Source organism: Hemibagrus wyckioides, linkage group LG03, assembly GCF_019097595.1.
Source record: "Hemibagrus wyckioides isolate EC202008001 linkage group LG03, SWU_Hwy_1.0, whole genome shotgun sequence".
In the NCBI taxonomy this organism is placed as follows: domain Eukaryota; kingdom Metazoa; phylum Chordata; class Actinopteri; order Siluriformes; family Bagridae; genus Hemibagrus; species Hemibagrus wyckioides.
In genome coordinates this window covers 1,855,146-1,872,645 of record NC_080712.1, presented here as the reverse complement: position 1 = coordinate 1,872,645, position 17,500 = coordinate 1,855,146, and the positions used below count along the sequence as shown (strand labels likewise).

Here is a 17,500-nt window from a genome sequence, read left to right as displayed (position 1 = left end):
GGCACGATCAAAGTGCGTGCGCATTGCGCATCGCGCGCGTGCAGTAGTGCGCGCGCGCAGTTAATGCAAGCGTGAGCGCGCGCGCGCGCGCGCATGATGCGCGCACGACCGTGGCGTTATCGCGCAGTAATCGCAAAGACTATTGACACGCGCGCATCGGCTGATGGCGGTAGCGGCATGCACGCGCACGCGAATGTTGATCGCAGCAGACGCAGGCGTTGGCAGACGGTGGTGGCGCGCGCAGACATCGCATCGCGATTGCAAAGGCGTTGCAGCATCGCAGGATCGATCGCGATCGCGCGCGCACGTATCAGATTGGTGGCGCAGACCGCGCATTACATAAGATGGCAGTGAACATCGGGCGATCGCGCGCGACGCAGCGCACATCGCGCGATTGCACAGATCAGCAGCGCGCGAGCATCAGATCAGGCAGCAGTGCTGGCGCGCGTGACGGCAGCGCAAGATCGCGCACGCGCGATCAGCATACATCAGGCACGCATAGGTAGGCATAGCAGACGTGATCGCACAGATCAGCATCGCAGTGGCATCGATCGCAGCGCAGATCGGCAGGGCGCATGATCGCAGATCCAAGGCTAAGATTGCGCATATAAGGCAGGCAGATCAAGATCAGGCGAAGATCGTGGCAGCAGTTGCATCGGCGGCGCTAGCAGGCGATAGCATCGCGCGCGCGCGACGCGCACGCATATGGCATCGGCGTTACAGCATGGCGCATCACAGACGCGCAGATTATGTAGCGCGGCAGCATCAGATTCGCAGATTGCAGGCGCAGCAGGCAGGTGATGGCAGCGCGCAGATCGCAAGATCGTGGATCGCAGATCAGCGCGAGCAGACGCGTTGCAGATCGCAGCATCGTAGCAGCAGCGCATCGGCAGCACGTGATCGCACGCGCGCAGCACGATCAGACGCAGCATCGCGCAAGCAGGCATGCGGTGATCGCATCGCACACCAAGGACGTAGCAGAGCGCGCGCTAAGGCGCGCGTTGGCAGACCGCACGCGCACGCACGACGCATCGCGGCAGCAGAGGCACCGCAGGTGCAGCAGACCGCGACGCAGATGCGCGCGCACCGACAGATCGGCGCGCGCATCGCGCGCGCAGCGACGCGAATGCATGCGTTCGCATCGCAGCACGCGATTACGCAGCAAGGCGCGTTACGCATCGTGACGCGCGCGTGACAGGCGATCAGCAAGCGCGCGATCGGTGACGCATCGCGACGCGCGCGCACGCGACGCACGGCATCAGACACGACGCGCAGTACACGCGACGCAAGACGTGAGGACCGCGACACGCAGACGGCAGCACGTAAGATGCGACAGCGAGGTGACGCACGCAAGCGCGGCGATCGCGCGTGCGCGGCAGCATCGCACGCGCACGCACTGATCGTAGCGCGCGCGGTTATCGCACGCAAGACGCACATCGCACGCGCGCGATCGCATCAACGATCGCGGTGCAGCGATCACGCGCAGACGCATTATCGGGCGCGCACGTTACACGCATCGCACGCGCGCGCGTGATCGCGTAGCGCGCATCAGATGCAGGCGCGATCGTGGCGCGACATCGCGGCAGCAGTTCACAGTGATTGCAGCGCATGGCGCAGGCGCGCGCATCGCAGACGCATTGACGTCAGCACGCGCGCGCGGCGACACGCACAGATGATATGTGCGCGTTGTACGCGCGCGCGACGTGGTAGCGCAGCACAGGCAGGCAGGCGCACGCATACGCGCATCGCGCGGCGCGCGCGGCATCCAGGCAGACGCAGGCGCGCAAGGCAGCACGCGGCATCGGGGACAGACAGGCGCGCAGTAGCAGGCACGCGCGCGTTATAGATCCGATCCCGAGTATCAACGACATCAGGCAGCGCAGCGCAGCGGCAGCGCGGGCGCGCGCGCGCACACGACACGCGCGCGTGACAGCACGCGCAGGCAGCAAGACGCGCGCGCATCGCACGATCAGCACCGCACGGCGCGCGCGCGCGCAGCGCGCACGCACGCAGCAAGGCGCGCACAGCGCATCAGACGCAGGCAGGCGCGCAGGCAGGCGCAGCATCGCGCAGAGCGATACGCGTGCAGCGCAAGCGCTGCACGCACAGACACTGCACGCACGCACGACGCACGTGACGCAGGTCGCATCGCAGACATTGCGCGCGCGCACGTGACGCGCACGCGTGACAGCGCAGGCGCGTGCGCGCGCATCGCATGCAGACGGGTACGCAAGGCGCGCATCGCGTACGCGATTTAGCACGCGCGCGCGCGCGCGTTAAGATCCGACATCGACTGGGCGGATCGATGATCCGCCAAAGCGTAGTGGCGTGCAAGACGCACGCGCAGTAAGGCAGCGCGCAGCGCAGCGCGCGCACGCGCGTACAAAGTTGATCGCGCGCGATGCGACGTACGCGCGGCATCGCATCGCACGACCGCACTATCGCACGCGATGATGCGTTGCGCGCGCACGATCGCACAGTCGCACGCATCGCAGATCGCATCACGAGCGGGCATCGCGGCATGGCGGCACGCATCAGATGTATAGCAGCGCGCATGGCGACCGCACATCGCGATCGCGAAGATCAAGCATCGCACAGGTTGGCAGGTAAGATCGCATACAGATCATGGCGCGCATCACGCGATCAGATCGCGCGCGTTGATTGGCACGACGCGCACGCGTTAACATCGTGCGCATCGCAAGAAGATCGCGATCGTAAGGCTGCTGCGATCGGCGCGATCGCGCGGCGCGATCGCCAGGCATCGCGCAGACGCGTTGATCGTTGCTGCCAGCATCGCACAAGACAGAGGCGCGCATCGACGCAGCAAAGATCAGACGCGCGTTATATGGCAGATCGTGGCACAGCAGACGCGTTGCATTGAGCGCGCGCAGCAGCATCAGCGACCGCAGCAGATCGCGCGTGCGGCGCTGAAGACCGACCGAGGAGGCAGTGCGCGCGCGCGCGCATGCAGAGCATTGCGCGGCGACTGGCCAGGCAGATCGGCATCGCAGACGGTGTGCGCGGCTGCAGATCAGAGGCAGCAGACGCGCAGCGGCAGACGCAGGCGCGTGATGCGTAGTGGCATAAGAGCGCGATCAGACGCTACAGCAGGCGCGCGCAGCATCGCGCGCGCGCGACGCATCGATCGCAGATCGCGCTGCCAGATCAGCACGCGTAGACGCTGGTTACATCGCATCGCGCAGACAGCATCGCGGATCGCAGCGCGCGCGTTGACGCACCGCATCGCGCGCACGCACGACGCGCAGCGACCGCATCGTCGACAGCAGCGACGCGATCAGCAGGCGAGGATCGCGTTGCAGGCGAGCGCGCGATCGCAAGATCGCGCTGGCGCGCACGCACTGCAGAGCAAGGCAGTAGCGCGCGCTGAAGCACGCATTGACGTTAACGCGTTGTTATGATCGCACGCGTTACGCGCGCAGCGACAGACGATCGCGCTGCGATTGCGCACGCGCGCGCGACAGCATCGCATCGTGATAGACATCGATCGCAAAGTTGTTAAGTGACGCGGCGGCAAAGATCGCATCGTGGCAGGCTGCGCAGGCGACCGCGCAAGGCGCGCACATCGCATCGCGCATCGACGCACAGCATCGCGATGGCATCGCATGCGCGAAGACTGGCAGGCGGCAGGCGCAGCAGCAGCAGAGACTGCGCAGTAGCGCGCGCTGGCAGATCGCGCCGCGCGCATCGCACGTGGCAGACGGCGCGGCGCGATCGTGACGCGCACATCGCACGCAAAGCACGCAGGCATCGGCAGACGCAGCATCGCGACCGCGTTATCGCATTCGTGACAGACGTGACAAAGACGCATCGCAGCATCGCAGCATGGCAAAGATCAGATCAGACCAGTACAGCATGCGATCGCAGGCGACGTTAAGGCATCAGCAGACGCGTTGTTAGCAAGACAGCGATCAGCGTTAGCGCGGGCGCACGTTGATCAAGACGCGCGCAGACGCGCGCTACAGAGTGCGCGGATCAGACGTGATCGCATCGCGCGCAGGCATCGCATCGCACCGCATCGCGGCGCGGGCAGACAGGCATCGCAGACGCGGCGGCGCGACCGAAGATCGCATCAGCACGCAGATGTGACGCAGGCGCGCAGTGATCGCGCGCGCATCAGCATAACGGCAGGCAGGTAGACGCGCAGACAGCGCGCGCGCAGGCAGATACGCGCGCAGGCAGCAGACGGCACGCGCGCGGCGCGACCGCAGACGACCGCGACAGCATAGAACGCACGCGGCACGGCACGACACGCGGCGCGCACCATGATCAGCGCGTTAAAGGCATCGCACGCATGCGCAGCGACGCGACACGACGCACCGCAGCACTGTGCATATGCTGCGCGCACGCGACAGCGCGGCAAGCGCGTTACGCGCAAGATATTTGACATCGCAGCAGACGCACGCACAGGCAAGACGTCAGTGATTACGCGCGACGCGTGATTGACGCGGCGCGCGGCGCAGACATGACGCGTATGGGTGCGCGGATCCCGCGCATGGTAAGATCATATCGCGCATGTTGACGCGCGCAAGGCAGACGTGCACGCGCGACGCGTGATGTACCGCGATCGCGTTGGGGCAGTATTGCACGCATCGCAAGGCAGAGCCGCGCGCACGTTATGCGCAGCACAGACGCGGCAGGCAGCAGATCAGCGCGCAGATTGCAGACGCAAGCATCGCAGGCGCACGATCACAGATCGACACATGGCGCGTTAGCAGCAGCGTCGGGCGAAAGACGCATCGCTAGCGCGCATTCGCGCATCGCGATCGGCAGAGCGCGCGCAAGCACCAGATCGCATCGCGCACATCGGCGTTGACGACGACCGCCGATCGATCAGCATCGCGACCGCGCAGCACGATCGCAGTTAGGCGATCGCACACAGACGCGATCGCGCGCACAGCACGCGCGCAAAGAGGCAGCATCGCACAAGCAGCAGCATCGCGACGATCGCCAAACGCAGGTTAGTGCATCGCCGCTGCCAAGTATGGGCGTACATGCCGCATCAGATCGCGTGTTACAGACGCAGCAGCGCTGACGCACAGGCAAAGATTCGCAGATCTGCTACAGTTGCGATGACGTGAGGCGGCGCAGGCGTGATAGCAGAAGATCCGCAGGCGCGGGTTACGCAGATCGCGTACGGCGCGTATAGCGCGCATCAGAGATCGCAGCAGCAGGCAAGATCGTAGCCGCAGCAGCAAGATCGTGCGCAGACGGCAGATTGGTAAGGCAGGCAGGCGCGATCGCAGATCGCGCGCGCAAGCAGACGCACAGATGCGCATAGCAGCAGCGTTGGGGATAGATCGCGCAAGATCGCGCGATGCAGGCAGACGCTGCCGCAGATGACAAAGGGCGCGCAAAGATCGTGACGCAGCAGACGCGACAGTACAGCAAAGCGCGTGATCGCACGACGCGCGCGCAAAGGCTGCGATTGCATACACGGCGCTGGGCAGCGCGACGCGATCGCACCGCGCGCAGGCGCGCGTTATCGACCACCGCGCACCAGATCGACGCGCGCAGCTGCACTGCAGGCAGGGCAGACAGCGTGACGCGCGCTGCACCGCACACGCGGCACGACATTATCGCGCGCAGCAGGCGCACGCAAGATATCATCACGCAGACGCACACGCATAACGCGCATCAGACACACATCTAAAGCAGTCGCGCACGCGCGACGCGCGACGTTCACGCATGCATCGCAAGCGCAGATCCAGCGCGCGCAGCGGCGCACGCGATCGCGCAGATTCAGACGATGCGCAGCGCAAGACGCGCGACTCGACGCATCGCGCGCGCAGCAGGCACGCGCAAGTGACGACCGCAGTAAGGCAGGCAGAAAGATCGCATCGACGCACGCGCGCGTAGTACAGATCGCAGTCAGCGCAGAGGCAGATCGCGCAGCGCGCGCGCAAAGTGGCAGCGGCGCGCGCGCGCGCGAGCGCAGGCGCGCGCGCACGCAGATCGTGGCAGGCGCGCAAGGTTGACGCTGATCGGATTGCGGCGCGGCGTCCAGGCGCAAGCGCGCGCACCAGCATCGCATTGCGGACGACGACGCGCGGCGACGCATCAGTAAGCGTACAAGCGCATCGCTGAATCGCGCACGCACGCACGCGCGATACGCCAGCGTTGCCAGATCGTCGCGCGCGCGTGAAGGCAAGGCGGCGCACGTCACGCAATCGCACGTTATACGCACCGCGTTGACACGACACACGCAGCAGGCTGGGTGATCAGCAGCGCAAGGTGCGCATCAGACAGATCGCGCGCCACCGCAGCACACACACGCAAGATCGCACGCGTAAGGCGCGCGCATCGCACGACACGCGCGTTAGATCCCACGCACGCTGTTAGCGCAGCATCGCGGTAAGCGCGCTACAGGCAGATCGCGAGGCGCAGCAGGCATGCACCAAAGACGCATCACAATGCGCGCGCGCGACGTAAGATCGCGCGCGATCAGACGGTGATCGAACGCTGCAAGGCAGCATCGCAGATACAGTGATCAGCGCAGTACAGATTGCAGGCGCGCGTACGCATCGTTGCGATAGATGCGTTGCGCAGCGTGACTGCAGCGCAGGCAGCGCAAGGCTGTGGCGCACCAGATCGTGGCTTAGCAGCAGTAGCAGTGCACGCGCTGGCAGCGCGCAGATCGCAGGACATCGCGTAGCAGATTGCATGGCGGTAGTGAAGATGCGCTCGACCGCGCGCGTTGGCGATCAGGGTATATGGAGCGTTGCAGGGGGCATCGACAGGTAGCGCATCGGCAGAAGGCAGGCGTTAGACAGCGCAGCAAGCGCATTACGCTGGCACGCAGATCGCAGGACGCGCGCACGCGCGTGATTAGGCGCACAGACGGCAGGCAGCGCAGCGCAAAGATGACGCGCGCGCGATCAGACAGACGCGCAGCGCAACGCCCATCGCTAACGCGCAATGCGCGTGTATGAGAGGTGTACAGATAGAGCAGTGGGTGATGTGCATGCAGCGCATGATGCTGGGCACAGACGCAGTATGCATGTGACAGGCATTGACGCAGGTGTATCGCAGACGCACAGGCGTATGTGCAGAGAGACATGTGCAGATGATACAGGTGCACGCGATGTGCAGAGAGACAGGCAGGCAGGCGCAGGCACGAGAGATGTGCACGGGAGAGAGGGCAGTAGCAGTTCAAGGCAGAGCGCGAGCAGATGCAGGCATAGACGTCCAGGCAGGTATAGACAGTTCCGCAGGTGGTAAAGGTGCACAGGCAGCGACAGCGAGCAGGTACAGTCGCTGTGTGGGAGCATGGGTGGTGGTGGGAGCAGGTGTGACAGGCAGGTAGCAGTAGGCAGACAGGGGCAGATAGGTGCAGGATGGCTGCAGATGTAGAGTGTGTCCATGTGTGTAGCAGCAGGAGTGTGGCAGCAGTGTAGAGCATGGCGTGTGTAGGTAAAGTAGATGTGTGAGACATGCGTGCAGACTGACCGGGGGAGCGTGAGGCGGCTCGGCTGTGTCCCAGTCCACCGTTGTGACTCTCACTGGAGGAGAAGTCGAGTGAAGCTCGAGGTTTAGGTGTGTACTCTCTCCTCGGCTTCACAGAGGCCTCTCTAATTCTAATAAACATCTCACTCTCATTACTCACTTAAAGATCATTTATTTTACATTCACACACATACACACACACACACACACACAAACATACACACACACAAACATACACACACACGCATACATACAAACATACACACACACAAACACACACACACATGCAGACACGCACACACACACACAAACACACACATGCACACAAACATACACACAGACATATACATACACACACACACATGCAGACACGCACACACACACACACACACAGACACACACACACACACAGGCACACACACACACAGGCACACACACACACACACACACACCTGTCATCAATCTTGCTGGAGAGCTGCTGCAGGATTTCCGCTGCTTGTCTGTGATAATTCACCTGAGCCTGAACCAGAGCAGCCAACTGACTCACCTGCTCCACCTGCGCGCACACACACACACACACGATATACTCACATTCAAAATTTTCAGTAAACATGTTCATACAAAACACACAAACACACACACATACAGCATTGCTGTGGTCCAGTCTAGATAAATCTTCCTACACCCGACAGAAAGGTGTGTGTGTGCGCATGTGTGTATATATGCGTGTGTGTGCGCATGTGTGCGTGTATGTGTGCATGTGTGTGTATGCGTGTGTATGTGCATGTGTGTGTGTGTATGTGTGTGCATGTGTGCATATATGTGTGGGTATGTGTGTGTGTGTGCATGTGTGCATGTGTGCGTGTGTGCGCGTGTGTGTGTATATGTCTTCATGTGTGTATGTATGTGTGTGTGTGTGTGTATGTGTGTGCGTGTCCACGCGTGTATGTGTGTGCGTGTCCACGCGTGTACTGTATGTGTATGTATGTGTGTCTGTGTGTGTGTGCGCGCACGTGTGTGTGCGCGTGTGTATGTCTTCATGTGTGTGTGTGTATACATGTGTGTGTCTGTGTGTTTGTTTGTGTGTCTGTGTTTGTGTGTCTGTGTGTACACACGTGTATGTTTGTGTGTGTGTGTGCGTATGCGTGTGTGTATGTATGGATGTGTGTGCGTGTCCACGCATGTGTGTGTTGTTTTGTGTATGTGTGCTTGTGTGTGTGTGTATGTATGTATGTGCATGCCTGTGTTTGTGTGTGTGTGTGTGGGTGGAGTATTAGGGTAATAATACTAACTAATGAAGTAAAAAGCATTTATTAATTTAATAAAAGGAAGCTATCTAATATGTTGACTAAACATTCTCTCAGAAATCAGCCTCAACTAGGCTAACTAATTAACCAATTTACTAACTAACCAATCTAAACCAGCCTCGATAGGATTTTCCCGGTAATGTTTTATTTTTAGTCATTTCCAAGTAAAAATACTCAGTATTAACCCAGTGAGCCGGTGTCATACCAGGAATTGTAAGTCTATATTACTGCTCAGAGGAAGAAGAGAGCTCAATTATACTGCGTATGTATTTATAGGATGCGTTATATCTCCCCCTTGTGGTCTCACAAAGCTATTACAAGCGATTCCACCTGGCTATATTACACTGGGTCTAACGCACTACAAAACAGCTAACAAATTTTAATGTCATTTTATACACAGACACACACACACACACACACACACACACACACACACACACTGCTCACATCGCTCTCCAGCAGGTTGAACATGCTCTGCTCAGCGATGTCCTTTGAGTCGTCGAATTTCTCCAGCGCCTGCTTGATCTCGTCCTCGGTCACCTTCCCCTGACGCTTCTTCTTATAGTCAAAGTCCAGACGCCGACCCTCCAGCTTCTTCAAATGGTGCTGAGACACACACACACACACACACACAATGTTAACCCAAAACACACACAATAACAGGCACTTGCACTACACAAAAAGTGGGCAGCATGACACAGTTTCCCTGATGAACAAACCAGTCAAAATGATGACTATAAACTGATGTAGTGTGTGTGTGTGTGTGTGTGTGTGTGTGTGTGTGTGTGTGTGTGTGTGTGTGTGTGTGATTTTAAGATGATTTTAAGTACCTGGATCTCCTTCAGGTCTTTATCATGCAGCACCTGCAAAGGATCGATAAAGTTCTGTTTCACCTCCATATCCAACGCATCCTTCACCTCCCCCAGCTCTCTCATAGCTTCTCCAGCATCGATCAGAGCCAGACCTGATACACACACACACACACACACACCACATCACACACCACATCACACACACACACCACATCACACACCACATCACACACCACATCACACACCACATCACACACACACACACACCACATACCACATCACACATCACACACACACACCACATCACACACCACATCACACACCACATCACACACCACATCACACACCACATCACACACACACACCACATCACACACACACACACCACATCACACACCACATCACACACACACACCACATCACACACACACACCACATCACACACCACATCACACACCACATCACACACACACCACATCACACACCACATCACACACACACACACACCACATCACACACACCACATCACACACCACATCACACACCACATCACACACACCACATCACACACCACATCACACACACACACACACACACACACACACATCACACACACACCACATCACACACACACACACACATCACCACACATCACACACCACATCACACACCACATCACACACACACATCACACACCACATCACACACACACACCACATCACACACACACACACACCACATCACACACATCATCACACACTCACATCACACTACACACCACATCACAGACCACATGACACAACACATCACACACCACATCACACACCACATCACACACACACACACACACCACATCACACACCACATCACACACACATACCACATCACACACCACATCACACACCACATCACACACCACATCACACACACACACCACATCACACACCACATCACACACACACACCACATCACACACCACATCACACACACACCACATCACACACCACATCACACACACACACCACATCACACACCACATCACACACCACATCACACACACACACACACCACATCACACACCACATCACACACACACACCACATCACACACCACATCACACACACACACCACATCACACACCACATCACACACCACATCACACACACACACACACCACATCACACACCACATCACACACACACACCACATCACACACCACATCACACACCACATCACACACACACACCACATCACACACACACACCACATCACACACACACACCACATCACACACCACATCACACACACACCACATCACACACACACACACCACATCACACACCACATCACACACACACACCACATCACACACCACATCACACACACACACACACCACATCACACACCACATCACACACACACACCACATCACACACACACACCACATCACACACCACATCACACACACACCACATCACACACCACATCACACACACACACCACATCACACACCACATCACACACACACACCACATCACACACCACATCACACACACACACACACACACCACATCACACACCACATCACACACACACACCACATCACACACACACACCACATCACACACCACATCACACACACACCACATCACACACCACATCACACACACACACCACATCACACACACCACATCACACACCACATCACACACACACACCACATCACACACCACATCACATCACACACACACACACACCACACACCACATCACACACACACACACCACATCACACACCACATCACACACACACACACACACACACACATCACACACACACCACATCACACACCACATCACACACACACCACATCACACACACACACCACATCACACACCACATCACACACACACCACATCACACACACACACCACATCACACACCACATCTCACACACACACACACACACACCACATCACACACACACCACATCACACACACACACCACATCACACACCACATCACACACCACATCACACACACACCACATCACACACACACACACACCACATCACACACCACATCACACACACACACCACATCACACACCACATCACACACACACACACACCACATCACACACCACATCACACACACACACCACATCACACACACACACCACATCACACACCACATCACACACACACCACATCACACACCACATCACACACACACCACATCACACACACACACCACATCACACACCACATCACACACCACATCACACACACACACACACCACATCACACACCACATCACACACACACACACCACATCACACACACACACCACATCACACACCACATCACACACCACATCACACACACACCACATCACACACACACACACACACACATCACACACACACACACCACATCACACACCACATCACACACACACCACATCACACACCACATCACACACACACACCACATCACACACCACATCACACACACACACCACATCACACACCACATCACACACACACACCACATCACACACCACATCACACACACACACCACATCACACACCACATCACACACACACACCACATCACACACCACATCACACACACACCACATCACACACCACATCACACACACACCACATCACACACACACACACACACACACACACCACATCACACACCACATCACACACACACACCACATCACACACCACATCACACACCACATCACACACACACACCACATCACACACCACATCACACACCACATCACACACACACACACACACCACATCACACACCACATCACACACACACACCACATCACACACACCACATCACACACACACACCACATCACACACACACACACACACATCACACACCACATCACACACACACACACACCACATCACACACACACACCACATCACACACACACCACATCACACACCACATCACACACACACACCACACACACACACCACATCACACACCACATCACACACACACACACACCACATCACACACACACCACATCACACACCACATCACACACACACCACATCACACACACACATCACACACACACACACCACATCACACACACACACACCACATCACACACCACATCACACACACACACCACATCACACACACACCACATCACACACACACACACCACATCACACACCACATCACACACACACACATCACACACCACATCACACACCACATCACACACCACATCACACACACACACACACCACATCACACACACCACATCACACACACACCACACCACATCACACACCACATCACACACACACCACATCACACACACCACATCACATCACACACACACCACATCACACACACACACCACATCACATCACATCACATCACACACACCACATCACACACCACATCACATCACATCACATCACACACACCACATCACACACACACACACCACATCACACATCACATCACACACACACACACACATCACACACCACATCACATCACATCACATCACACACCACATCACACACACACACACCACATCACATCACATCACACACACCACATCACACACACACCACATCACACACCACATCACACACCACATCACATCACACACCACATCACATCACATCACATCACACACCACATCACACACCACATCACACACACCACATCACACACCACATCACACACCACATCACATCACACACCACATCACACACCACATCACATCACACACCACATCACACACCACATCACACACACACCACATCACACACATCACACACACACCACATCACACACACACCACATCACACACCACATCACACACACACCACATCACACACACACCACATCACACACCACATCACACACACACACACACCACATCACACACACACCACACCACATCACACACACACACCACATCACACACACACACACACACCACATCACACACACCACATCACACACCACATCACACACACACACCACATCACACACCACATCACACACACACACCACATCACACACACACACACACCACATCACACACCACATCACACACACCACATCACACACACACACACACACCACATCACACACACCACATCACACACCACATCACACACACACACACACCACATCACACACCACATCACACACACACACCACATCACACACCACATCACACACACACACCACATCACACACACACACACACCACATCACACACACCACATCACACACACACACACACCACATCACACACCACATCACACACACACACCACATCACACACCACATCACACACACACACCACATCACACACACACACACACACACACACACACACACCACATCACACACCACATCACACACACACACCACATCACACACCACATCACACACACACCACATCACACACACACACACACACACACATCACACACACACCACATCACACACACACCACATCACACACACACACACCACATCACACACACCACATCACACACACACACACCACATCACACACACACACACACCACATCACACACCACATCACACACACACCACATCACACACACACACACCACATCACACACACACACCCCACATCTCACACACACACACAATAATCACACACACACACATCACACACACACCACATCACACACACACATCACATCTCACACACATCACACACACACACATCACACACACACACATCACACACACACCACATCACACACACACACCACATCACACACACACATCACACACACACCACATCACACACACACACCACACACCACATCACACACACACACACCACATCACACACCACATCACATCACACACACACCACATCACACACCACATCACACACACACACACCACATCACACACCACATCACACACACACACACCACATCACACACACACACACACACACACACCACATCACACACCACATCACACACACACACACACCACATCACACACACCACATCACACACACACCACATCACATCACACACACACACCACATCACACACCACATCACACACACCACATCACACACACACCACATCACACACCACATCACACACCACATCACACACACACACCACATCACATCACATCACACCACATCACACACACATCACACACCACCCATCACACCACTTCACACACACACCACTACATCACACACCACATCACACACACACCACATCACACACCACACACCACATCACACACCACATCACACACACACACCACATCACATCACACACACCACATCACATCACATCACACACACCACATCACACACACACACACCACATCACACACACACACCACATCACATCACATCACACCACATCACATCACATCACATCACACACACACACCACATCACACACCACATCACACACACACCACATCACACACACACCACATCACACACACACACACACACACACACACACCACATCACACACCACATCACATCACACACCACATCACACACACACACACCACATCACACACACACCACATCACACACCACATCACACACACACACCACATCACACACCACATCACACACACACCACATCACACACACACACACACACACACACACACACCACATCACACACCACATCACACACCACATCACACACACACACACACCACATCACACACCACATCACACACACACACCACATCACACACCACATCACACACACACCACATCACACACACACACACACACCACATCACACACACACACCACATCACACACACACACCACATCACATCACATCACATCACACACACCACATCACACACCACATCACATCACATCACATCACATCACACACACACACCACATCACACACACACACACACACACCACATCACATCACATCACATCACACACCACATCACATCACATCACATCACATCACATCACACACACCACATCACACACACACACACACACACCACATCACACACCACATCACACACACACACCACATCACATCACATCACATCACACACATCACATCACACACCACATCACACACACACACCACATCACATCACATCACATCACACACACCACATCACACACACACACCACATCACACACCACATCACACACACACCACATCACATCACACATCACACACCACATCACACACACACACCACATCACACACACACACCACATCACACACCACACACCACATCACACACCACACCACATCACATCACACATCACACACCACATCACACACACACACCACATCACACACACACACCACATCACACACCACACACCACATCACATCACACACCACATCACACACACACATCACACACACCACATCACACACACACCACATCACACACCACATCACACACCACATCACACACACACACCACATCACACACCACATCACACACCACATCACACACACACACACACCACATCACATCACACACCACATCACACACACACACACCACATCACATCACACACCACATCACATCACACACCACATCACACACCACATCACACACACACACCACATCACACACCACATCACACACACATCACACACCACATCACACACCACATCACACACACACACACCACATCACACACACATCACACACACACACCACATCACACACACACACACACACACCACATCACACACCACATCACACACACACACACCACATCACACACACACACCACATCACACACACACACACCACATCACACACCACACCACACACACACACCACATCACACACCACATCACACACACACCACATCACACACACCACATCACATCACACACACACATCACACACACACACCACATCACATCACATCACATCACACACACCACATCACACACCACATCACATCACATCACATCACACACACCACATCACACACACACACACCACATCACATCACATCACACACACCACATCACACACCACATCACATCACATCACATCACACACACCACATCACACACACACACACCACATCACATCACATCACACACACCACATCACACACCACATCACATCACATCACATCACACACACCACATCACACACACACACACCACATCACATCACATCACACACACCACATCACATACACACCACATCACACACCACATCACACACACACATCACATCACATTCACACATCACACATCACACACCACATCACATCACACACCACATCACACACACACCACATCACACACACACACACCACATCACACACCACATCACATCACACACCACATCACACACACACACCACATCACACACCACATCACACACACACCACATCACACACACACCACATCACACACACACACACACACACACACCACATCACACACCACATCACACACACACACACACCACATCACACACACCACATCACACACCACATCACACACACACCACATCACACACCACATCACACACATCACACACACACCACATCACACACCACATCACACACCACATCACACACACCACATCTCACACACACACACACATCACACACCACATCACACACACACACACCACATCACACACACACCACATCACACACACACACACACACACCACATCATCACACACACACACACACACACCACATCACACACCACATCACACACACACACACCACATCACACACACACACATCACACACCACATCACATCACACACCACATCACACACCACATCACACACCACATCACATCACACACCACATCACACACCACATCACACACACACAC

The 17,500-nt window shown here is 55.4% G+C and overlaps 1 protein-coding gene across 2 annotated transcripts in view; it reads right to left on the bottom strand.

Moving 5' to 3' along the window:
- sh3gl2a (SH3 domain containing GRB2 like 2a, endophilin A1) overlaps positions 1 to 17,500 on the bottom strand; it is an 83,893-nt gene that overhangs the window by 11,117 nt on the left and 55,276 nt on the right. The window contains exons 5-8 of one of the 2 annotated variants that reach the window (XM_058385912.1): positions 9,602 to 9,735; positions 9,219 to 9,377; positions 7,917 to 8,020; positions 7,468 to 7,520 (exon numbers count right to left, since the gene is read on the bottom strand). In XM_058385912.1, coding sequence (XP_058241895.1) covers positions 7,468 to 7,520; positions 7,917 to 8,020; positions 9,219 to 9,377; positions 9,602 to 9,735 — 450 coding nt within the window. Of the gene's footprint in view, positions 1 to 7,467; positions 7,596 to 7,916; positions 8,021 to 9,218; positions 9,378 to 9,601; positions 9,736 to 17,500 lie in introns of both variants that reach the window. The other variant, XM_058385911.1, reaches the window with a different exon arrangement.